The sequence below is a fragment of the Phyllobates terribilis genome, unplaced genomic scaffold (genome assembly GCF_046119375.1).
Source record: "Phyllobates terribilis strain yellow unplaced genomic scaffold, ASM4611937v1 Scaffold_5__5_contigs__length_657084704, whole genome shotgun sequence".
Classification (NCBI taxonomy): Eukaryota; Metazoa; Chordata; class Amphibia; order Anura; family Dendrobatidae; genus Phyllobates; species Phyllobates terribilis.
The window spans coordinates 149,678,632-149,703,523 of NW_027362765.1; the positions used below are offsets into that span (position 1 = coordinate 149,678,632).

General features: G+C 48.3%; 1 protein-coding gene across 1 annotated transcript in view; it reads left to right on the forward strand.

Moving 5' to 3' along the window:
* The window catches only part of LOC141271490 (uncharacterized), a 39,669-nt gene extending 15,553 nt beyond the window's left edge, over nucleotides 1–24,116 (forward strand). Inside the window, exons 2-4 of the mRNA XM_073681555.1 lie at nucleotides 12,967–13,536; nucleotides 23,281–23,405; nucleotides 23,726–24,116. Of these exons, the coding sequence (XP_073537656.1) occupies nucleotides 12,967–13,536; nucleotides 23,281–23,405; nucleotides 23,726–24,116 (1,086 nt within the window). The remainder of the gene's footprint in view (nucleotides 1–12,966; nucleotides 13,537–23,280; nucleotides 23,406–23,725) is intronic.
* Nucleotides 24,117–24,892: the final 776 nt, after the last annotated feature.

Here is a 24,892-nt window from a genome sequence, read left to right on the forward strand (position 1 = left end):
TTTCCGTCTGTGAACATAGAGCTGATGTGCCTTGCCAAAAGCTTACATTTTTGTCTCATCTGTCCATAGGACATTCTCCCAGAAGCTTTGTGGCTTGTCAACATGTAGTTTGCCAAATTCCAGTCTGGCTTTTTTATGATTTTTTTTCAACAATTGTGTTCTCCTTGGTCATCTCCCATGAAGTCCACTTTGAATCAAACAACGACGGATGGTGCGATCTGACACTGATGTTCCCTTGAGCTTGAAGTTCACCTTTAATCTCTTTAGAAGTTATCCTGGGCTCTTTTGTTACCATTCGTATTATCCGTCTCTTTGATTTGTCATCAGTTTTCCTCCTGCGGCCACATCCAGGGAGGTTGGCTACAGTCCCAAGGATTTTAAATTTCTGAATAATATGTGCAACTGTAGTCACAGTGTCACGCTGTCTCTGTATACTGGAGGTAGGGGGCCTAAGCTGACCCTAAGCTGGGGCCCTGACTAATCCCTCAACCTGGAGGTACTGTTAAAGGTACAGAGGTCCAGGCCGCCAGCGTAACCCCTACCTCCTGAGGATCCCTGCACCTAAGTAATCTAGTCCTGAGAAGGACCCCAATCACAACAAAAGAGGACAAGTAATAATATGCCCACACACAGTACTTAGACGAACGAGACAGTACAAGGGAAAAACCAAAACCACCTTGCATACAAAAACTACACAACTACAACAGAGGGAACACCAACGGGAAAGGAGATAAATGATAAAGCGAGGAAGGGAAAAACCACTCCAAATACACTTATCTCAGAAACTCCAAATACCACGATCCGCTCTGTAAGTCTGTATGAAATGCTTTCACCGACACTTCCCAAACAGACCAGCAGGCATTTGAAGGAGACTCACTACAGCAGCATTGATTGCAGCTGGGCGAGGCTGGACCTCGTCTAGCACAGAGAGAGAGAGAATTAACTCCCTCACTGCCGAAAACACAAAGCACCAAAAAGTCAGCTGCGAGAAGTCAGGCTGTGTAATCGTGACGATCTTCGTGGCGACACACCCGTGACACACAGGCACATCAAGCTGCTTGGAGATGGTCTTATAACCTTTACCTTTAACATGCTTGTCTATAATTTTATTTCTAATCTCCTGAGACAACTCATTCCTTTGCTTTCTCTGGTACATGTTGAGTGTGGTACACACCATGTCACCAAACAGCACAGTGAGTATCTGTAGCCCTATATACAGGCCCACTGACTGATTACAAGATTGTAGACACCTGTGATGCTAATTGGTGGACACAACTAGATTTAACATGTCCCTTTTGTCACATTATTTTCAGGGGTACCATCATTTCTGTCCAGGCCTATTTCATGAGTTTAATTGTTTTTAAAATTCTGTGGAAGCAGGGCTGAAAAGCAATGTCTGACTTTCATTTGTTCATTTTTATAGATTTTTAATTTATTATTACTTTTGTCAGATTCAAGTTATTTCTGTGACCATTGTGGGTTTTTCGTTCATTAAACGAGCGGTACCAACAATTTTGACCACGTGTGTAGGACTCAAGGCTTGGATTGCAGAGTCTTGCCAGATCCAAGAATTTGCCTTCCCGGTAAGGGTGATGAGAAGAAATACTATTGCATGAATATTTGAAGGGCTTTGAGGTCCAGGGATTAAGGCTGGTCCACAACTGCCAAAACCTTTTCAGGATGCATTTAAAATCCCCCAAAGGAAATAATATATCCAAAAAATGATAGCTCATCAAATAGGCATTTTTAAAGTTTTGCATACCGATTATTTTGCCACAGTCTGAAAAATTGAACAAACAAACCAGCAATGAGAGTAAAGATCTTTAGGGAAAATAAATATGTTGTCTAGGTACAGTGGCATGTAAAAGTTTGGGCACCCCTGGTCAAAATTACAGTTATTCTGTTTTTTATGAGGCCCAGCAGGGTTCTGTGGAAGAGAGCGCGGAGGGTCACGGTGTCATGATGTCACGACGTGCATTGTGACTTTCGACGTGCATGTTCAAAACCCTCCTAGGCCTCATGAAAACTGGAAGTACTGGCTCAGTGTGACAAGCCTGTGCATTCCTGCGTGAGCATCAGGGAATCAGAAGAAGAAGCGAGGATCGGACAGGTGGCGTTAAGTAGCAGAGGGGCTGGTGAGGTGAGTATATGAGTATCAGGATTTTTTTCCCATTTTTTTATTATGCTCTGGAGTCTGGAAAGACCCCACAGTATAATAAGGGACATTACATTTGAGGAGAATAACTCAAATCAAATTTCCTGGGAAAAAATGAACAAACGGGCAAATTCTAATTTTGACTGATCCACTCACCTTTACCGGTAATCGATGCATGGTTTAAAGGATCCATATTTTTTATATTAAGAAAGAATACTGCTCCTGCCCATGATTTAGATTTGTGGATGAAGCTCCACTCCATATTCTTCTTGATATAAGATGATAAAAAGCTTCAGTTTCTGGAACAGACAAAGGATACTCTTCCACAGGAAGGTTTAGACCCTGGTAGAAGACAAATACTTCAGTCAAATGGCTGATGAGGAGAAAAGGTCTTTTCATTTGTTAAACACATTTGTAAAGTCATGGTATAGAAGTTTTATGTTAGACTAGATGGTGTCCCGATTCTAACGCATCGGGTATTCTAGAATATGTATGCAGCCGACCGGCCAAAATCGCTGATTGGTCGCTGCCAGCAACCGTGACCAATCAGCAAAGCGTTGTTTAAATTTGGCGGCAATATCGCTGATTGGTCGCAGGCGGCGGCTGCGACCAATCAGCGAACCGTGTTAGGGAGGTCTGGAGAGCGTGTTTAAATTTGGCGCCAAAATCGCTGATTGGTCGCGGCCGGCGATCGCGACCAATCAGCGAACCGTGTTAGTGAGGACCGGAGAGCGTGTTTAAATTTGGCGCCAAAATCGCTGATTGGTCGCGGCCGGCGACCGCGACCAATCAGCGAACCGTGTTAGTGAGGACCAGAGAGCGTGTTTAAATTTGGCACCAAAATTGCTGATTGGTCGCGTCCGGCGATCGCGACCAATCAGCGAACCGTGTTAGTGAGGACCGGATAGCGTGTTTAAATTTGGCGCCAGAATTGCTGATTGGTCGCGTCCGGCGACCGCGACCAATCAGCAAAGCGGTGATTAAATCTGGCGCCAATAATACTGATTGGTCGCGGCCGGCGACCGCGACCAATCAGCAGAGCGGTGTTTACATTTGGTGCAGGGTTTAAATTTGGCTCCAATAATGCTGATTGGTCACGGCCAGCGGCCGCGACCAATCAGCGAACCCTGTTACTGAGGACTGGAGAGCGTGTTTAAATTTGGCGCCAAAATCGCTGATTGGTCGCGGCCGGCGGCCGCAACCAATCAGCGAATAGTATTAGTGAGGACCGAGGAGCGGCGCTGTCTGTGCGGGTACTTCCGCTGCGAGCAGCCGGGAGATGACCGGCTGCTCGCAGCAGAAGTATCCCGACCGGCGGTGCCACTTCCCGGTCCTCCCTTCACACTTGCCGTCGGGAGATCAGCGGCCCTAGGCGCTGATCTCCCAATGGTAGCCGCATGGAGGGCAGCGGCGCCCCGGTCGGGGTCCTTCTGCTGCGAGCAGCCATGCAGCAGAAGGACCTCCGTGCGGCAGATGAGCCGCTAACGGCCACCATCTTTTTCTGAAATCCCGCGTCGCTGATTGGCCGCGGCCGGACCATTCAGCGACGTGGGATTTCCAGGACAGAAGGACAGACAGACGGGATAAGACGATTATATATATTGGATTCCAAGGAAGCAGAGCAGAAACTTATAGCAGATGACATATATTGTTTTAATGCAATGCAGAAAATAAGGACTCCATTGGTTAATCTGATTTCTGGACCAAACCAAAAGAATAAAATGCTAAATGTCCTCCAAATGAAAAACTCCAACTTGGGGTATCACCTTCTTGGTGTAGAAACAAACTTTGCCAAAAGCAAGATTCACAGTGATAAGCCTCAGCGGCGATTGAAAACAGCTGAGTATTCAAGAAAATTTTCTGCAGCACCTGATCCCACAAAAGCCTGTGCAGAAAATTCTGAAAACTTAGAGGAAATTGAGACAAAAAACAATTTTCAATGATGTAGGGTGGCAAAGAAGTGAGCCCAAGATGCACGGGTTCAGTGAATCACTCCTTGAATGAAGGCTTGATAGAAGCTCTTAGTAGCCCGCAATCCTGACTCTTCTCTTTAAATCCCTCTTGGAAGCAAATATCTACACAGGAAACAAAAGTCACCAGATTGTCGAAGGAAGTAGACAGATCACTACCGGCCAGTTTATCAATAATCTAACTTGAGAGTCCAGCATAGAAGACTGCAGATAAAGCTTCATCATTCTAAAGAAGTTCAGAGGCAGGAATCTGAAATTAAATGGTCCACGGAATAATTCCTTTTCTCAACTGAAGAAGTTCATCAGCCAATGATTGAATCTGACCAGATTCAACGAACACTTTACAAAAAACTGAAAAGAAGGACACAACGAAGAACATTATATGATAGCCCCGTACTCACAGAGGTGTTGCCGATCGCCAGAAAGCAAAGTGAATATATAGGCTTCTTTTGTTCTATCAGCGACAGATATGTATAAAGTTCAAAGTGCACAGTACAGATTGCTAAAGCCCTGACAGGCCTTAGGATTCCAGTTGAACCCTAATGGTGTTGATAGATGCAGGAAAAGTTGTGTACTGGATGTGAAGAAACTATTGGCTGTACTCTTGCTTCCATCAAAATGGAGAGAACAGGCACCACCTGAACTAAGTCATATTTACTCATAGATAGTCATATTACTTGTTTAGCAAATTTGTCAAAGAGGTTGTTCCCACTGCACCATTGGGATCCATTGACTTGTAGGGTTGTGGCAGAGCTGTGTTTTTCAGGAGACTAACTTAGTGAATGTAGCGGAGTCCAGCAGTTGTAGCATAGCTGGATTTCTTAGGAGACAAACAGAATGAATGTAACAGGGCTGGGTCTATCAGGAGGCTCATTTAGTACAAACCTTAGTAAGACCTTAGGTGCGCCCCAGATTACCAAAGAAACCTAAAGCACACAGGAGTGTTATGCACACGCCCGGGCTGAGCGGCGTGTGCGTGTGATTGTAGTGATTCCACTGGACCATGAACCGGAGAGTGCCTGGAGGGGCGTGACTAAGTATCTGGCCGATCCGACCAAGATGGCACGACGGCATACGACGCCAGTGCACCAGGGAGAAACCGGGCAGAGGGACCAGGTGCTACTCCAGGTCAAACTCCGGACACGGGGGTTGACCCACACAGGGATTACTGGATCAGGCTGGTTAGGCTGGCGCACAGACTGGAGGGTATAGGCAGGCACGACTGGTATGCAGGCAGGCGGGTAAAGGCAAGCGCAGCTAGAGTGCAGACAGGGAGGCACTAGCAGGTAGGAACACAGGCGGGATAGGACCCAGTACACACTGGGACTCAGGAACAATACAGGTAGAGGGGTACAGGCAAGCACAGCTAGAGTGCAGACAGGGAGGCACTAGCAGGTAGGAACACAGGCGGGATAGGACCCAGTACACACTGGGACTCAGGAACAGGCAGGTTAGGCTGGCACAGACTGGTGGATATAAGCAAACACGGCAGTTATGCAGATGGGTGGATACAGGCGAGTATGCAGGCAGGGAGGTACTGGCCGAAAGGACGGGCTGGAGCACAGAAAGGTTAAGACCCAGTACAGACTGGGTCACAGAACCGCAGATGCGGTAGACAACCACAGCAGAGAGGGAACGCCCGAAGCGGTGGGCAAGAACAGAGCAGGACGGGGCTGCAGGAGCAGCGAGCACAAGCAGGGCAGGACAGGACTGCCGGAGCAGCGGGCAGAAGCAGGGCAGGACAGGACTGCCGGAGCAGCGGGCAGAAGCAGGGCAGGACAGGACTGCCGGAGCAGCGGGCAGAAGCAGGGCAGGACAGGACTGCCGGAGCAGCGGGCAGAAGCAGGGCAGGACAGGACTGCCGGAGCAGCGGGCAGAAGCAGGGCAGGACAGGACTGCCGGAGCAGCGGGCAGAAGCAGGGCAGGACAGGACTGCCGGAGCAGCGGGCAGAAGCAGGGCAGGACAGGACTGCCGGAGCAGCGGGCAGAAGCAGGGCAGGACAGGACTGCCGGAGCAGCGGGCAGAAGCAGGGCAGGACAGGACTGCCGGAGCAGTGGGCAGAAGCAGGGCAGGACAGGACTGCCGGAGCAGTGGGCAGAAGCAGGGCAGGCTAGAACCGCCGGAGCGGTAAGCAAAGGAGTCAGAGCAGACTAGAACCGCCGGAGCGGTGAGCAAAGGAGTCAGAGCAGGCTAGAACCACCGGAGCGGTGAGCAAAGGAGTCAGAGCAGGCTAGGCTGAGTAGGGGGGACAGGGCTCTGTTCACACGGAACAGACAGGAAGGGAAAGGCAGAGCCAGACACCCACAGGGTACTAGCAGAGAAGTAGCGAGTGGACCACAAACTCACAAACGGGAGTACAGAGACAACAAGCAGGAGTTAGGTACGAGTTCAGACTCTGCAGAAAAAGGAAGGGAACGGACATAGAGGTAAAACAGGTAAAGGATAGGAGAGAGTTCAGACTGGAACTGAGTGTACGGAGGAGACCGACACTGCAGCAGAATACAGGAGCGGGTCTGGGAATACGGCCCCCAGAGAGGCAGGACGAACAGGCAAGGTGCGTGTTCAGACAGGACAGACAAGATACAGGAGCAGGTCTAGGTAATCGGCCCCTAGAAGGCAGGAGGAACAGGCTAGGAGCGTGTTCAGACAGGTCAGACAAGATACAGGAACGGGTCTAGGTAATCGGCCCCTAGAAGGCAGGAGGAACAGGCTAGGAGCGTGTTCAGACAGGCCTGGAAATACAGCCTCCAGGATAGGCAGACAAGAGAACACAGAACGGGACCTGGCACCTTCAGAGTGCAAGCACACACTGAATGAAACACTATGCTCAGGCAGGGATAGATGGGAGCAGCTGAGCTATATACCAGGTGACAGACAGCAATAGGCTGAGGACGCACAAGGGGTGTGACCCACAGCAGGTACAAAAAGCAGGAAGTGATCGGGCGCCGCCCTTAAGCAGCAGAAACAGACACAAACAGACAGCATGGAGGGAAGCCAGAGAGACATTCTGGACAGGAGATCAAGTGCGCGCTCTTGCACAGTGGGAGATGGACCACTATGCAAGGACGCCGCCAGGTATGTTACAGTACCCCCCCCCTTACGCCCCCTCTTCTTCAGGCCTGCCAGAATCTTCCGCAGGGAATTCGAGGGCCAATTCTTCACTTCGAAGAGATCACTTCCCCTGTCCACCGGAAAAACTGGTCTCCTCTGGGTAGCTAGGATGCTACCTCCCATCCAGCCACCCTTAGCAACAGACGAAACGGGTGGAGTACCAGGAACAGCACACAAGGAAGTCTCTCTCCACATATTTTCAGTTGGCACCCCAGAGGGTACAGGAGACAACTGGAAGTCCTCCACCGGGTTGGAGGGGGACAGAGACTTGGGGGTAATCTCTGCTTCGAGGTACATCTTGTCAAGCTCACAGGAAGAAATAGACGGGTTATCAGGTACATAATGAGGAAAAGTCACTGTCTCTTTGTTTTCTGGTGGTACTCCGGAGGATTCAGGAAACAACTGGAGGTCCTCCGCCGGGTCAGAAGAGTGCAGAGGCTCAGAGAAAACATCTGCTTCAGAGTACACTAGGTCGGACTCACTGGACGAAGCAGGCGAGGTATCGGGTACCGAGTATAGGAAAGTCTCTGTCCATTCTCCACCAGGTGGCACCCCAAAGGGTTCTGGAGACAACTGGCGGTCCTCCGCCTGGTCAGAGGGGTGTAGAGACTCACGGGTAACCTCTGCTTCAGAGTACACTAGGTCGGACTCACTGGACGAAGCAAGCGAGGTATCAGATCCAGGATATAGGAAAGTCTCTGTCCATTTACCACCAGGTGGCACCCCGAAGGGTTCTGGAGACAACTGGAGGTCCTCCGCCTGGTCAGAGGAGTGTAGAGACTCGGGAGTAACCACTGCTTCAGAGTACACTAGGTTGGACTCACTGGACGAAGCGAGCGAGGTATCAGGTACAGAGTATAGGAGAGTCTCTGTCCTTTCGCTACCAGGTAGCACCCCGAAGGGTTCAGGAGACAACTGGAGGTCCTCCGCCTGGTCGGAGGGGTGTAGAGACTCGGGAGTAACCTCTGCTTCGGAGTACACTAGGTTGGACTCACTGGACGAAGCGAGCGAGGTATCAGGTACAGAGTATAGGAGAGTCTCTGTCCTTTCGCTACCAGGTAGCACCCCGAAGGGTTCAGGAGACAACTGGAGGTCCTCCGCCTGGTCGGAGGGGTGTAGAGACTCGGGGGTAACTACCACTTTGGGGTACCCATTGTCAGGCTCACAGGACGAAGCGGACAAAGTATCGAGTACCGGGTGTAGAGAATTCTCTCTCCATTTGTCATCGAGTGGTATCCCGGAGGATTCAGGAGGCAACAGGGGGTCCTCCGCCAGGTAGTAGAGGTGCACAGACTCTGAGGTAACCACAGCTTTGGAGCATCCTTGGACATGCACACCGGTTAAAGTGGGTGAAGCATCTGATGCCGGGTGCAGGAAGTTCTCCTGTGTGGAGTCTGGATGGGCAGAAGTCTCTTCGGGCAGGAGAACTGGTGCACTACCCACGCACATTACCCGTTGGGGCTTCTCCGGGATACAGGGAGATGAAGCTTCAGTAGGGACTTCAAGGTTGGGGTCAGGAGGTCTCAGGGAGGACAGACCCTGGCGTGACGGCTTGCCTCTACGTCTAGCACGTCTGGACTGCCTCTTGAGGTTGGGAGAAGTATTCCGGAAAGCGTAGTCACCCTGTGAGGATTCTGGGTGGGCAGTAGTCTCATTGGGCTGGAGGACTATTGCGCTACCCACACACATTACCCATTGGGGCTGCTCCGGGATATTGGGAAGTGAAGCTTCAGCAGGAGCCTCCGGGTTAGGATCATCGAAGACCATTAGAAAGGCCACCAGGAAGGCCATTAGGTCCAGGAGGATCGGATCCTGTGTTTCATATAGGGGGTTGATCCATTCCAAGGCATCACCCGCCAGGTAAGACATAATGAATGCCACCTTAACCCGATCGGTGGGAAAACATAGAGGGTAGAACTTGAAGTGTAGCATGCATTGCTCCACAAATGCACGACTTTGTCTAGGATCCCCATAATAACGTAGCGGATCCGCGGGAACGAGAGCAGATAGATCCATCTGGACGGGTGCGTAATTCGCCTGGAACTCAGCTAAAGGAAAAAAAAATATTTATTTATTTTAATGCATGTATTCGCTGGAAAACTTCTCAGAGAGCGAAGGCCGTGGGGCTCAACGGGAACCATGGCCTGAGCATGCTGTTATGCACACGCCCGGGCTGAGCGGCGTGTGCGTGTGATTGTAGTGATTCCACTGGACCATGAACCGGAGAGTGCCTGGAGGGGCGTGACTAAGTATCTGGCCGATCCGACCAAGATGGCACGACTGCATACGACGCCAGTGCACCAGGGAGAAACCGGGCAGAGGGACCAGGTGCTACTCCAGGTCAAACTCCGGACACGGGGGTTGACCCACACAGGGATTACTGGATCAGGCTGGTTAGGCTGGCGCACAGACTGGAGGGTATAGGCAGGCACGACTGGTATGCAGGCAGGCGGGTAAAGGCAAGCGCAGCTAGAGTGCAGACAGGGAGGCACTAGCAGGTAGGAACACAGGCGGGATAGGACCCAGTACACACTGGGACTCAGGAACAATACAGGTAGAGGGGTACAGGCAAGCACAGCTAGAGTGCAGACAGGGAGGCACTAGCAGGTAGGAACACAGGCGGGATAGGACCCAGTACACACTGGGACTCAGGAACAGGCAGGTTAGGCTGGCACAGACTGGTGGATATAAGCAAACACGGCAGGTATGCAGATGGGTGGATACAGGCGAGTATGCAGGCAGGGAGGTACTGGCCGAAAGGACGGGCTGGAGCACAGAAAGGTTAAGACCCAGTACAGACTGGGTCACAGAACCGCAGATGCGGTAGACAACCACAGCAGAGAGGGAACGCCCGAAGCGGTGGGCAAGAACAGAGCAGGACGGGGCTGCAGGAGCAGCGAGCACAAGCAGGGCAGGACAGGACTGCCGGAGCAGCGGGCAGAAGCAGGGCAGGACAGGACTGCCGGAGCAGCGGGCAGAAGCAGGGCAGGACAGGACTGCCGGAGCAGCGGGCAGAAGCAGGGCAGGACAGGACTGCCGGAGCAGCGGGCAGAAGCAGGGCAGGACAGGACTGCCGGAGCAGCGGGCAGAAGCAGGGCAGGACAGGACTGCCGGAGCAGCGGGCAGAAGCAGGGCAGGACAGGACTGCCGGAGCAGCGGGCAGAAGCAGGGCAGGACAGGACTGCCGGAGCAGCGGGCAGAAGCAGGGCAGGACAGGACTGCCGGAGCAGCGGGCAGAAGCAGGGCAGGACAGGACTGCCGGAGCAGTGGGCAGAAGCAGGGCAGGCTAGAACCGCCGGAGCGGTAAGCAAAGGAGTCAGAGCAGACTAGAACCGCCAGAGCGGTGAGCAAAGGAGTCAGAGCAGGCTAGAACCACCGGAGCGGTGAGCAAAGGAGTCAGAGCAGGCTAGGCTGAGTAGGGGGGACAGGGCTCTGTTCACACGGAACAGACAGGAAGGGAAAGGCAGAGCCAGACACCCACAGGGTACTAGCAGAGAAGTAGCGAGTGGACCACAAACTCACAAACGGGAGTACAGAGACAACAAGCAGGAGTTAGGTACGAGTTCAGACTCTGCAGAAAAAGGAAGGGAACGGACATAGAGGCAAAACAGGTAAAGGATAGGAGAGAGTTCAGACTGGAACTGAGTGTACGGAGGAGACCGACACTGCAGCGGAATACAGGAGCGGGTCTGGGAATACGGCCCCCAGAGAGGCAGGACGAACAGGCAAGGTGCGTGTTCAGACAGGACAGACAAGATACAGGAGCAGGTCTAGGTAATCGGCCCCTAGAAGGCAGGAGGAACAGGCTAGGAGCGTGTTCAGACAGGTCAGACAAGATACAGGAACGGGTCTAGGTAATCGGCCCCTAGAAGGCAGGAGGAACAGGCTAGGAGCGTGTTCAGACAGGCCTGGAAATACAGCCTCCAGGATAGGCAGACAAGAGAACACAGAACGGGACCTGGCACCTTCAGAGTGCAAGCACACACTGAATGAAACACTATGCTCAGGCAGGGATAGATGGGAGCAGCTGAGCTATATACCAGGTGACAGACAGCAATAGGCTGAGGACGCACAAGGGGTGTGACCCACAGCAGGTACAAAAAGCAGGAAGTGATCGGGCGCCGCCCTTAAGCAGCAGAAACAGACACAAACAGACAGCATGGAGGGAAGCCAGAGAGACATTCTGGACAGGAGATCAAGTGCGCGCTCTTGCACAGTGGGAGATGGACCACTATGCAAGGACGCCGCCAGGTATGTTACAAGGAGCAGAGGATACCAAACACAGCAAGATGGCAATGAAGAGCACAGCACTGGAGATGGGATTGTTGAGTAACAGATCAGTTATTATAATTGAATTTAAGAATAAAAACTCCACTGGTATTTAACACAATGTGAATTTTAGGTTCGTAATTCTGTGCTGATTATTTTTTTAACATCCACCAAATTTAGTAAAATCCATTGCAATTATGAAATACAGTAGAGCCAATTTAGATTAAAGAATAGAGTCCTGGGTAGTCCTTTTAGTGAAATAAAATAGACATCACTTCACCTCTATAATCTATCAATCCATCTGACCAAATCAGTGTCAGGCCTCCTTCACGCGTCCATATAAAACACGTACGTGAAAAACTGGTACCGGTGTCAGTGTTTTCCATCAGTTTGTCATCTGTGTGTCATCAGTGTTTTTCCAGTATGAATAAAGAAAGGAATAAATGACAAAGTTTCTTCTATATTTTGAAATGTTAAACACGGATGGCACACAGATGCCATCCGTGTGCAGTATGTGTTTTTCATGGACCTATAGGCTTCTATTGGCCCTTGTCATCTCTGCTGTCGAAAAAAAAACAGACATGTCTACGTGTGTTTTGCACAGACATACATACGGTCCATGTAAAAACAAGGACATGTTCATAGCACCATAGGTTATCATGGTTTCTTATGGTATCCATGAAAAAAGTGGATACCACAAATACTGGAAACACAGGCATGTGAAGGAGGCCTCAGTTGCAACCACAATCTCACAATTTAGGTGCAAATAAATTAAAACCAAAATTTCTCCTTTAAGTGTTTTTTCAGGACTATTCAAAAGACGCAATAGAATAGAGAATATGATAAAGAAATAGCCATTACCACCAGTTGAATATCCTACTGCTCCAGAGCTGCTGTTCAAGCAATTTCTTGCAGTCCTGGAAGTGAGGACTTCCCATGCATCAGTCACATGATCATTGCAAGTAAAACTGACCATAACGACTAGTCAAGTGATTGGTTGCAGCAGTCACTTTCAGTCTATTAAGTTCACCAGAGCACCTTGTCTTAGATGTCACTGTTACTATTGCCTAGAATATCTAAGCAGTTTAAAAGACTGGAGACCAACTTTTTGAAAAACTGATCTGTGTCTTAATGCCCAAGGCTGTTTGTTAACAACAGCCTAAACATTGGGTGTTTACAGCACAAAGAACCACAATCTTCTTCTAGAGCAAAGCCATCAAAAGGCAGTTCATGAAAATAAGTCCCTTAAATGAGAAACCTTAAAAGCATGGCAATTGTTAAGGGGTAAAAAAAAAGTCTTTAAAAAAGTGTGTATGGATTTTCTGTTTATCTGTTTTGTATTATAGTTATTATTATTATAGCTCCATTTATTCCAAGGCGCTTTACATGTAAACATATAGTTAAATCTTATCCTTAATTTCTAGTCCATGCAGATTGAATGATTGTTTTTGGTTACATAGGGATTCATCGTTTCTACATCTCAAGCAACTTGGACCACGCGTGGAAAGCAAGAACAATTAAGAAGTAACTCAACAAAGCAAAACATGAGCAAAATAATACAGTTCCTCTATAGCATTTTTAAGAGAAAGAAAGATAATTTACCAACAGAGGCTGTACATATTGAGAAAAAAAAAGACAGCCCAGTGCAGCTACATCACGATGAGAAGACAAGAAAACCTTTGCCAGAAGCAACACTAGAGGAATGTTATGAGACAATAGAGGACACCACAGCTGAGACCATAGATACACCTGTAGGGAAACATGAAACGGTGAAAACTATCATCGTGGACAAGAAACAAGCCGTATACTTTCACATTAACAAAAGTGAGCTGGAAGCTAAGGAAGATAAGTTATTAGGAATCTTAAAATGCAAAGTACAACCTGCAGATGTAAAGCCACCATTAATGATCGCCCAAGAACAAGCTGTGGAAATAAATCAAAAACCAACAGAGTCACAGAATGAACAGATTTCACGTGATAGCTTACTACTAAACAGTATAGGCGAAGACCCAGAGACACAACTTGACCAGGTATTATATCAAGACCCAAAAGCTGGAAATGAAAAGATCCCAAACACTTAGCCTATATTGATTTTTGACTAAGTCACAACTTAGATATATTCAAGATATAAAAACACTGGGCAAAAACATTACACTTAAAGGCCACGGCCCCACTATCAGTATTTGGTCAGTATTTTTTCTCAAGAGTGGGAGACAAAACCAAGAGTGTGTGATAAATGCAGAATTGGTGCACTTGTTTCTATTATACCTTTTGTCTGATTGTTCCTCACCTGGTTTTGGCTCTCACTCCTGAGAAAAAATACTGACCAAATACTGATAGTGGGAAACTGACCGCTGGGACCCCTACTGATCCCGAGAATTAGGCTTTAAAATGCAAACACGCATGCCATTGTTCCATACATTCTCTATGCCAGAGATAGCCAAGTGCAGTGTTCAATCTTGAAAGTATCATAGAAAATAAATGCAGGGATGGTGCATGAGCAGCCACTGCTCTTTTTCATCAGGGCACTTCAGAGCCCACTCTCTGGATTGCTGGGGGCCCAAGAGTCACGGGTGTGTCAGATATGACAGACAGTCATCCTGCAGTTGGTTGCAGAAGATCTCTTCGTTTGGCAATACAGACACCATTCTTAGATCTGTCTCACTCTAGGACCCAGTGGCTACCTTCCTCTTGCTAATTAACACCCTGGCCTGGGTGTATAAATACTTTCACTTTGCAATAGGGAGGAGCCAGTGATATTCACATGACCTCTTGTGAAGGCTTGGAGCAAGTGCAGTTCTTACTTCCTCTCTGGTGCTAAGAGGACGTGTGTACCATCTCTCTGAAGTCAACTCAAGCTAAGCTACTTCCCCCGTGCCTGTCTCCCCTTGCTGTCTTTAGTAGTCAGTGGGGATCGACTAGCGCTCATCCCTATCTAGGGCCAAGCGCTAAGTAAATACAGGGATAGGTTCCTGTGCGGCGATTGGTGAGGAACCAATATAGGGATGTAGGGGTTGACAGGGTGATTGCAGATCAGCTTAGGAGGTCTCCACTTCCTCCTTTCCCTAGTGTCTGGGCATCGCTTCCCCTCATCCTTTTGTGTCACATTTTGTCTTTCCTACACTGTGCGTGACACCAAGTGGTTACATTGCCACAAATCTGCAAGTTATCACCTTTCATTGATGATAAGGTGATAACTTTTAATGATGGGGGATAACTTTCAAGCCTGATATTGTCCATATTTAACCCCATTACGACATCCACCGTACATGTACGGCGCTGTGGGAGGTGCATTTCCCCAAACCACCGTACATATATGGCGAGACCATTAGAGATGAGTGAACCTCTCAAGGTTCGATTCATTTCAGATAGGCAAACTTCCCGATGTTCTCCGAACAATTCGTCAAACAGTTCGACGAACATGTCTGAATCCCATTGAATTCAATGGGAGGCAAAACCAAACACATACATAACCCCTTCAAAGAAGCCCAAAAGCTGCCAAAACAGCTCAAATTAGGGTCAGACACCAGGAAAAGTGGCATCAATTGACCCACAGTACAAATTTTATAATGGCACAGCAGCAGTCAGCCATGGGCCATGCATGAGGTATCAGGGCCTGGGCCAGCATTTACAGCTTTGAATTTAACTTCAAATTAAAACGAGGTGGGTGAGGAATCGGTGTAGGCCTGCTGTGCTGGGATCCCTGATGCCACATGCAACAGCTCAAGCTGCTTTTCTGCCCAACCACACTCAGGTGGCACAAATATCAGTTTTGTAGACTACTATTGCTAGAAAATTTAAGGCATGTCTGCCAGTCTGGGAGCCCTACTGCTACAGACAACACGCATGAAGGAGACCGAACTTTGAGTCTCCACATTTCAAAAAATTATTGCCACACACACCACTAAAGTGGCATCCATTTCACCAGAGTAGACCTAGTATAATGGGGCACTGACACCCCTTCTACTACAGCCAACCCAGCAGATGGAGACCCAATCAGGAGTCTCCACATTTCTAAAAATTAGGGGCCAACACCACCAAAGTGGCATCAATTTCACTAGAGTAGAAATAGTATAATGGGGACTGACACCTCTTCCACCAGGGGCAGACACAGACTGTAGTGGGATCCTGTGCAAGAAATTTTTGCCCCCCCCCCCGCCCTTCATAGGGCAACAAAGTTATGTAAACATAACCCCCCATGTGCATCTCTCACCCCCCCATGTGCAGCTCTCATCCCCCCCATGTGCATCTCATCCCCCCATGCATCTCTCATCCCCCCCATGTGCAGCTCTCACCCCCCCATGTGCAGCTCTCACCCCCCCACGTGCATCTCTGACCCCCCCGTGCATCTCAGCCCCCCTCCGTGCATCTCATCCCCCCGTGCATCTCATCCCCCCGTGCATCTCACCCCCCCGTGCATCTCACCCCCCCGTGCATCTCACCCCCCCGTGCATCTCATCCCCCCCGTGCATCTCTCATCCCCTCCCATGTGCATCTCATCCCCCCCATGCATCTCTCATCCCCCTGTGCATCTCTGATTCCCCCCACTCCTATTTAATTAATTGTATTTAAAAAAAAAATAAAACTTGTTATACTTACCCCCATGCGATCCCTGCAGAATTCTGGTGCTCGTCCACGTCGCTGCCACCAGGTTCTCCTGACTTCCGGCCATGTGACGGCGCCATCACATGACCGGAAATCAGGGGAGTCATGAAGGTGCTGCTGCAGCAGCGCTACACTGCTACACAGAGGAAAGCAGCGCTGAGATGTCCCAGCGCTTAGCGCTCAGCATGGGGCCGGGGGCCCAGGGCCGGCTCCAGGTTTTTGTGGGCCCCGGGCGAAAGAGTCTCAGTGGGCCCCTTTAACACATACCACGATTCATGATGTACAGATACCGAAGAGAAATATATATATAGTACAATGCAAAGATTTCACTTCTTACATTACATGAGTGATATCTATTGTAAATTCCACAATAGCTCAGAAACCAGCGAATCGCTCCACACAGTATACTGGCTCCCATAAAATGCTCCATACAGGAGACTGGCCCCCATAAAATGCTCCATACAGAATACTGGCCCCCATAAAATGCTCCATACAGGATACTGGTCCCCATATAACGCTCCATACAGGATACTGGCCCCCATATAACGCTCCATACAGAATACTGGCCCCCATATAACGCTCCATGCAGGCTGTACCCCACACATAATGCCCCACGCCGGCTTTTCCCCCCACATAATGCCCCACGCAGGCTGTTCCCCCCACATAATGCCCCATGCAGGCTGTTCCCCCCTTATAGGATGTCACCCCCCTTATAATGCCCCATGCAGGATGACACCCCCCCTTCCTTATAATGCCCCATGCAGGATGTCACACACACCCCCTCCCTTATAATGCCCCATGCAGGATGTCACCCCCCCTTATAATGCCCCATGCAGGAAGTCACACCCCCCTCCCTTATAATGCCCCATGCAGGATGTCCCACACACCCCTCCCTTATAATGCCCCATGCAGGATGTCACACACCCCCTCCCTTATAATGCCCCATGCAGGATGTCACCCCCCCTTATAATGCCCCATGCAGGATGTCACCCCCCCTTATAATGCCCCATGCAGGATGTCACCCCCCCCATATAATTCCCCATGCAGGATTTCACCCCCCCCCCCCCATATAACGCTCCATACAGAATACTGGACCCCATATAACGCTCCATGCAGGCTGTTCCCCACACATAATGCCCCACGCAGGCTTTTCCCCCCACATAATGCCCCACGCAGGCTGTTCCCCCCACATAATGCCCCATGCAGGCTGTTCCCCCCCATATAGGATGTCACCCCCCCTTATAATGCCCCATGCAGGATGTCACACACACCCCCTCCCTTATAATGCCCCATGCAGGATGTCACATCCCCCCCTCCCTTATAATGCCCCATGCAGGATGTCACACCCCCCTCCCTTATAATGCCCCATGCAGGATGTCACCCCCCCTTATAATGCCCCATGCAGGAAGTCACCCCCCCTCCCTTATAATGCCCCATGCAGGATGCCACACCCCCCCTCCCTTATAATGCCCCATGCAGGATGTCACCCCCCCTCCCTTATAATGCCCCATGCAGGATGTCACCCCCCCTTATAATGCCCCATGCAGGATGTCACCCCCCCATATAATGCCCCATGCAGGATTTCACCCCCCCATATAATGCCCCATGCAGGATGTCACCCCCCCTTATAATGCCCCATGCAGGATGTCACACACACCCCCCCCTTATAATGCCCCATGCAGGATGACACATCCCCCTCCCTTATACTGCCCCATGCCTCCATACAATAAAAAAAAAAAATCAAATACTCACCTCACATCTCACCTGCTGTCGCTGCTCTGGACTCCTCAGCGTTGCGGGCATCTTCCCGCTCTGCACTGTGACTGCTCAGGAGAGAGCGCGGTGTAAAGACGTCACCGCGCCCTCTGACCTGAGACGTCACAGTGCAGCAGCCGCGGAGGATGCAGGAGCTGCTGCGGAGGCACGGGGAGGGGTAAGTATTGTGCCGGGTGCCGGGGCCCTGAGCAAGCGGGGGGGAGCGGGCTCTGACACCGCTCTCCTCCGCTCACGGGTCCCATAGCGCGCGGGGTGCCCGACGGTGAGGGCCCGCCCGCCTGCTCAGGGCCCCGGCATTTGCCCGGGTGCGCCGGGTGCTGACGCCGGCCCTGCGGGGGCCCCATGAGGAGACACACAAGAGGGGGGCCCCAAGGGGGCCCTGACCGGCCGGGCCCCATACTGGAGTCAGGACAGTCATGCCCTGATGGCGCCCCTGCTGGAGGCTGGAGGGGCCCCCTCTCCCTCGGGGCCCCCGTTCAATGAACGGGCTGCACGGGCGGTAGGTCGCCCCTGTCTTCCACTATAGCCAACCCAGCAGATGGAGACCCAATCAGGAGTCTCCACATTTCCAAAAATTAGGGGCAGACACCACCAAAGTGGCATCAATTTCACTAGAGTAGAAATAGTATAATGGGGGCCGACACCTCTTCCACTACAGCCAACCCAGCAGATGGAGACCCAATCAGGAGTCTCCACATTTCAGCAAGTGCAGAAGCCACAACAAAGATATCACAGACTGCAATAACGCGAGATCAATGCAGGACACTAAGGAAAACATCATCGTCTAGTCTGCACAGTCTGCGATTGGGATGCAAAAGTCCATGGAGATCCATGATTTGTTCATCTTGATGAAAGTTAGGCGGTCTACACTTTCAGGGGACAGCCGGATGCACTTATCCGTCAGGACACCACTAGCAGAACTGAAGACACGTTCTGAGAGGAGGCTGGCTGCCGGGCATGATAAAACTACCAAGGCATGACAGGTAGTGATGAGCGAGTATGTTCGGTTAATCCTTTCGACGAGTATGCTCAGGCAAGTACCGAGTATCTTCAGCGTACTCAGTGATATGTTTGAATCACTCCCGTGTGCATGATTTACGACTGTTTGACAGCTTTAATACATGTGAGGAATGGTTGTTTCTTAAGCATTACTAACATGTATTAAAGCTGTCAAACAGTCGCAAATCATGCACACAGGAGTGATTCAAACATGTCATTAGAGCAGGAGCTGACATGCCTCCTCCCTGTGTGCGATGCACTGATCTAATGTCCTGCAATGCAAAAGAATAGGGCAGGGAAAGTTTAAAAGGGACAAGGTAAAAAAGTTTAAAAAAAGAAAAAAGTTTTCAAAAATTTTAAAAATATATTAAAAAAAAAATCACAAAATAAAGAACAATGAAAAAAAAGAAAAATATTAATCCAATAAATACATATATTTATGTAAAAACAAAAATAAACAAATATAGTAGATGTGGCACCCCAGGAGTCCCGTTGCCACATTGGCATTGCCTCCCTCAAAGGGGGTGGTGCCATGCCTGGAAGCAAGGAGGGGTCCCCTTATTTGGTAACACCAGCATCCAACACTTTCCTGGCTCCAGATCAGAAGGGGGAGCTCTAACCCGGTTTCAGGGGAGCTTCCCCTTTAAATTGGGGCCCGGAGGTGGGTGTTAGGGGAGTCAGTTGGAGACGGAGGAGAGTCAGTTGGAGATGGAGGAGAGTCAGTTGGGAACGGAGGAGAGCGAGTGGAAGACAAAGGAGAACCTGGGAGGGGAGCTGTGACCAAGCTCGCCCCAGAGAAAAGCACCAGAAACCGGACACCGGACGGAGTCCGTGGTTGCTCGGGTACTGAAGTACTGACAGCTAAATCCGGAGGGCAGGAGACTGCAGGTATCCTGGCCCCACCAAACACCCGGCGGCTCAGCGGCATACTAGAGCCCTGAGCCGCCACGAAGGAGCGACACCTGTAAAAGGCTCGAGCTGCCTGCCATACGGGCTAGGATTTAACAATCACTCAGGAAAGAGGGCCGCAGCATAGATTTAGGCAGCAGGGCCAAAGAGGACAGCGCAGAAGGAATGCCTACAACCCCACCTGGCGAGGTGGATCCCAAATTGCTTCTAGGCTGCCCAGATCTCCATTACCTTCTGTTACCAGTGCCCCGGTCTGCACCATCAAACATCAAGTAAAGGTAGAGGAAACCACCATTCCTGTGTTGTTTGGTCATTATCTGCACCCTCAGTCCTGCACCCCAACATCCACAATCCCCTACATAAACCGTACCGGTAGCCCTGGGGCCCCGCTCTACCTGTGGGGAGCAAATCCATCCCAGCTGCATCACCAACGGCCCCAGTGGTCTCTTTCAGCAGTGGCGGCCCCTATAGCCGCATACTACTGGTGGTGTCACAAAACTTTTCCCCTACATAAACTGTCCTTTTTATTGACCGCCCAGGGCCCCGGACCGGGTCACGCCCCCGTGACTATCCCAAGGAACCGACCGACCCGGTGGCGAGTTCCCCACGGTCCTAGGTGGTGTGTCATAGACATATTAGTTATCATCGTGTCTGGAACGACTAGACTTATAAAACTGGCGCACCAGTTAGCCCCTTCAGTGAACACGGTAAAAAAATAAAAAACATGGCAAAAAACTATGTTTCTTCATCATACTGCCGAACAAAAAATGGAATAAAACACAATCAAAAATTCAAATGTAAACAAATATGGTATAGTTAAAAAAGTCATCTTGTCCTGCAAAAAAAGTCACCATGAGGCTCTATCAGTGGAAAAATAAAAAAATGATATCTTTCAGCATAGCGATGCAAAAACAATTATTTTTTTACAAAATCGTTTTTAGTGTGTTAAAGCGGCAAAACCTTAAAAAAAGATATACATATGGTGTCACTGTAGTCATACTGAACCGAAGAATAAAGTTCTCTTATCACTTTTGTCACACAGTGAACGGCATATAAAAAAAAAAAAAAAAAACAATTCCTGAATTGCTGGTTTTTGTTCATTCTGCCTCCCAAAAATCGAAATAGAACGCGATCAAAAAATGTTATCAAAAATTATACCAATAAAGCGTCAACTCATCTCGCACAAAACAAGCCCTCACATGACTCTATTGGCAGAAATATAGAAAAATTATAGTTCTCAAAATATGGCAATGCAAAAACTTTGTTTCTGCAAAAAAAAAGCAGTTTTTAGTGTCTGATAATAGCCATTAAAAAACTTTGTAAATGTGGTAGCTCTGTAATCGCCATGGCTGTGGAGTCGGTAAGCCAAACCTCCAACTCCGACTCCACAGCACTGCCTCACTACTGAGCATGTACATAAAATGCAGCACAGATTCATCTCAATTAAAAGCCTAGATCCTTAGATCAAGAATGAAACAGACATTTATAGAACATTTCATAACTTTCCCAAATTCTTATGAAAAAATTACAGCACATACTGCATTGAACTACTGTACCCAATTAATATATTTTAGGAGTCGGAGTCGGTCCATTTTATCACATCCATCACACTGACCTGAACAATAAAGTTGTTTAATCACTTATACCGCACCGAGAACGGTGTAAAAAATAAATAAAATCAATTCTTGACCTGCTGTTGATTTTTTCATTCTGCCTCCCAAACATTGTAGTTCGGCCCAGATTTATCCTGCGCTCTATGCTGAGCGCTTACATCGGGGTTTCCATGTAAATCTTTGAAATATGTGATCCAGATGGAACCCCCAGCAGAAGATTCCCTATAATGAGGCAGATGAACACACTGTGGACTCTGTCTGTCATATTATTCGGAGGAGTCCGTCTTTTTAAGCGTGCATAAAAGTGCAGTCAGCCACAGTTTTGTGCACTTCTGAAAAGAAGGACACCGCAGAACAGAGGCCAGATGGAGTCCAGAGTAACTGTGCTGCCTCTTTTTAGTGAATGGATCCTTTTGGGGTTTCATTTGAATCACGTCATTCGGAGATTTAGATGGAAACCTCAATGCAAGTTCTCAGCGTAGAGCACAGGATAAATGTGATTCAAATTTTTATGTAAAATGTTCCCAATAAAAGCTTCAACTGAATCCACAAAAACAAGTGCCCACCCAGGTCTGTCATCCATCAATGGAAATATAGGGGACTTCAACGTTACTTTGAAAAACTTTGGAAAAGCGCTATGGCTACTTGACCCCCAAAAGAAAACCAGCAAATTCTGCTCGCCCAAATCCAAATGCCCCCCTTCCTTCTGAGCCCCACAGTGTGCCTAAACCACATTTAGCATCCACGTGTTTGGCATCTCTGTAGTGATGAAACCCCGCTTAATTTACGGGGCCCATGTCTCCAGAAGCACAAGCTGGGCACTACAATGTAAGGGCACTACAGTGGCAGATGTTCAATATTCACTCAGCAAAATTTACTACTGCTTGTTTCTAGCAAACGCCCATGGAGTAAAAATCGTCACTGCACCTGTAGATAAATTCCAAGAGAGGTGTGGGAAAGATTACGTTTTTCATTTTCACGGCTCACTGTTATACAATTCTGTGAGGCACCTGTGGGTTCAAGGTGCTCAGTACACCTCTAGATAAGTTCCTTGAGGGGTGTAGTTTCCAAAATGGGGTCACTTGTGGGGGTTTCCACAGTTTAGGCACATCAGGGGCTCCGCAAACACAACATGGCGTCCACTATATATTACAATCAATTTTACGCTCCAAACGTCAAATGGCGCCCCTTTCATTTAGAGCCCTGCCGTGCGCCCAAACAGTAGTTTTTCACCACATATGGGGTATTGACATACTATTTTCTCCTGTTACCCTTGTGAAAATGAAAAATTTGGGGCCAAAGTAACATGTTTATGGGAAAAAAATATTTTTTCATTTTTACAGCTCAACATTATAAATTTCTGTGAAGCACCTGTGGGTTCAAGGTGCTCCCAACACCTCTAAATTTCTTGAGGGGTGTAGTTTCTAAAATGGGGTCAAACAGAGACTAAACAGTGGGATTTCCACTGGTTAGGCACATCAGGGTATCTGCAAGCGCAACATGGTGTTCGCAATTTATTCCAGCCAATTTTGCTCTCCAAAAACCAAATGACGCTCCTTCCCTTCTGAGCTCTGCCATGGATTCAAACAGTAGTTTTCCTCCACATATGGGTAAAGTAGTATGATGTAAAGTAGACATGTGGTAAATGTTATTTATAAATTATTTTGCACAGTGTGAATTACTGGTTTAAGGATATAAAATTTGAAAGTTAGCCAAAAGTTTTGCCAAAATTTTGATATTTTCACAAACGCAAAAACTTTCTACCTAAATTTTATATATTTTATATATGTCTACATTTGTTATTAGTAGTATGTTCTATTTTGATGATGAGAACATGTATTATAGATGCAGTTTTGTACACTTTTATTTAAGGTTAATGACATAATTAAGAAGACTGGAAAAACAGCTTCCGTGAAATCAACAAAAGGCACACAAGACCCTGTCAATCTTTTAGGAGGAAAAGAAATGACAACATCAATGGAACAAATGAAAGCAGCGTAAGTTATAAAAAAGAAAAATATTTTCAAGCCAATTATAAAAAGTAAAGCTTAAAAAAAACCAAGTGCCAATGCACACAGTGCTGTATAGATTCTGGTATTCTGTGCCCATGCTGCTGTGGATTCAAACTGTAGCTCTCCAATGCAAAATTTACAATATGGACCTCTACTTAATAAGGAGCATTAATACTATTGGCTTCTTATGTGATGTGAGTCCTTTGAGCCTCCTTAGACACTAGGGATTTAGCTTTGATAGAGCTGCAGATTATCTATAACACTTCAAATCTTTCTTCAATTTTCAATACCATTATTTTTTCTAGGAGGACAACATCATCCCAGTCTCCTGATAAGACCCTCTCAGAACAAAGAATTCTCTACCAAAAGGCTTCAGCCAAACGTGGTGTTTTGAACAAGTCAACAAGAGAGGAGAAGTGGTGGGAAGTGTCAGAGGGGAAAAATTACAGGCTTATGGGCCACAAAGCGCCAGGGGAACAAAAAATTCTTGCACAGTTACCAACTGAAATGTTACAGACAACGAAAAACATACAGTATGATGTGTCACCGGAGATTTTGAACTTCAAGAAGATAGTTTCAGACGTATACCTTAATTCTGACTTATTTGAAGGTAAACATTTTGCTTTCATAGTGGTTGGAGTATTAATTAAGAAATATGTTATGCTCTATGGTTATATGAAGCCATTGCTAAAGTAAGCTAACTGCAAAATAATACATTTAACTTTACAACTGAATTAAACTGGGAACTGTAAAAAATTGTATAAGCTGGGGTCTCTACCTATTGGCAGTTGCATTTTGCCACTATGACACTGTCAACAGAAGCAGTGTTTTTGAAGGCTATAAAAAATGTTTTTTAACGCCAGTTACTACTCACGGACAAGCCGTGAGGCAGGGTAGTCAAGAGGTCCAGAGTCAGATACCAAGAGAGCTCATCATAAACTAAGGGGGAAGACAGAGGTGTAGCCAGGTCACGGTCTGAGGTCAAAATTCCAGGAAGGTAGCAGATCAAGACAAAGGAGCTAGGCAAGTAAATGGTTAAAGGCAAATCCAAGGTTGGGCAACAAAGATCAGAATACAAGAACTAAAAGCACAGAGCAAACACACACCACTTGAGCTAAGCTACAACTGGCAGTAATTGGAGGCAGAGAGCCAGCTAAATAGCCAGGTAATCACTTCAAACAGAAGATACAAGGAGTAAACCCTGCACTCCCCGGCCCTGATTGGGAAGCTGGACTGTCACTCAAAACAATGACAGCTCAGTACACCCAGCCTTCAATTGGACAGCTGAGCTGAACATCACCATACTAACACTTCAGCATGCACCGCCCTAGATTAGATGGTTGAACTGTCACTCACTGCAGACACATCGATAGAAGTAATCGTGACAGATTTAGAGAAGACCACCAGGTGATGCTGGCATAGCTAATTTTTCATTATGTTGACCAGCTCTGTGCTCTACATTTGTCTTGATG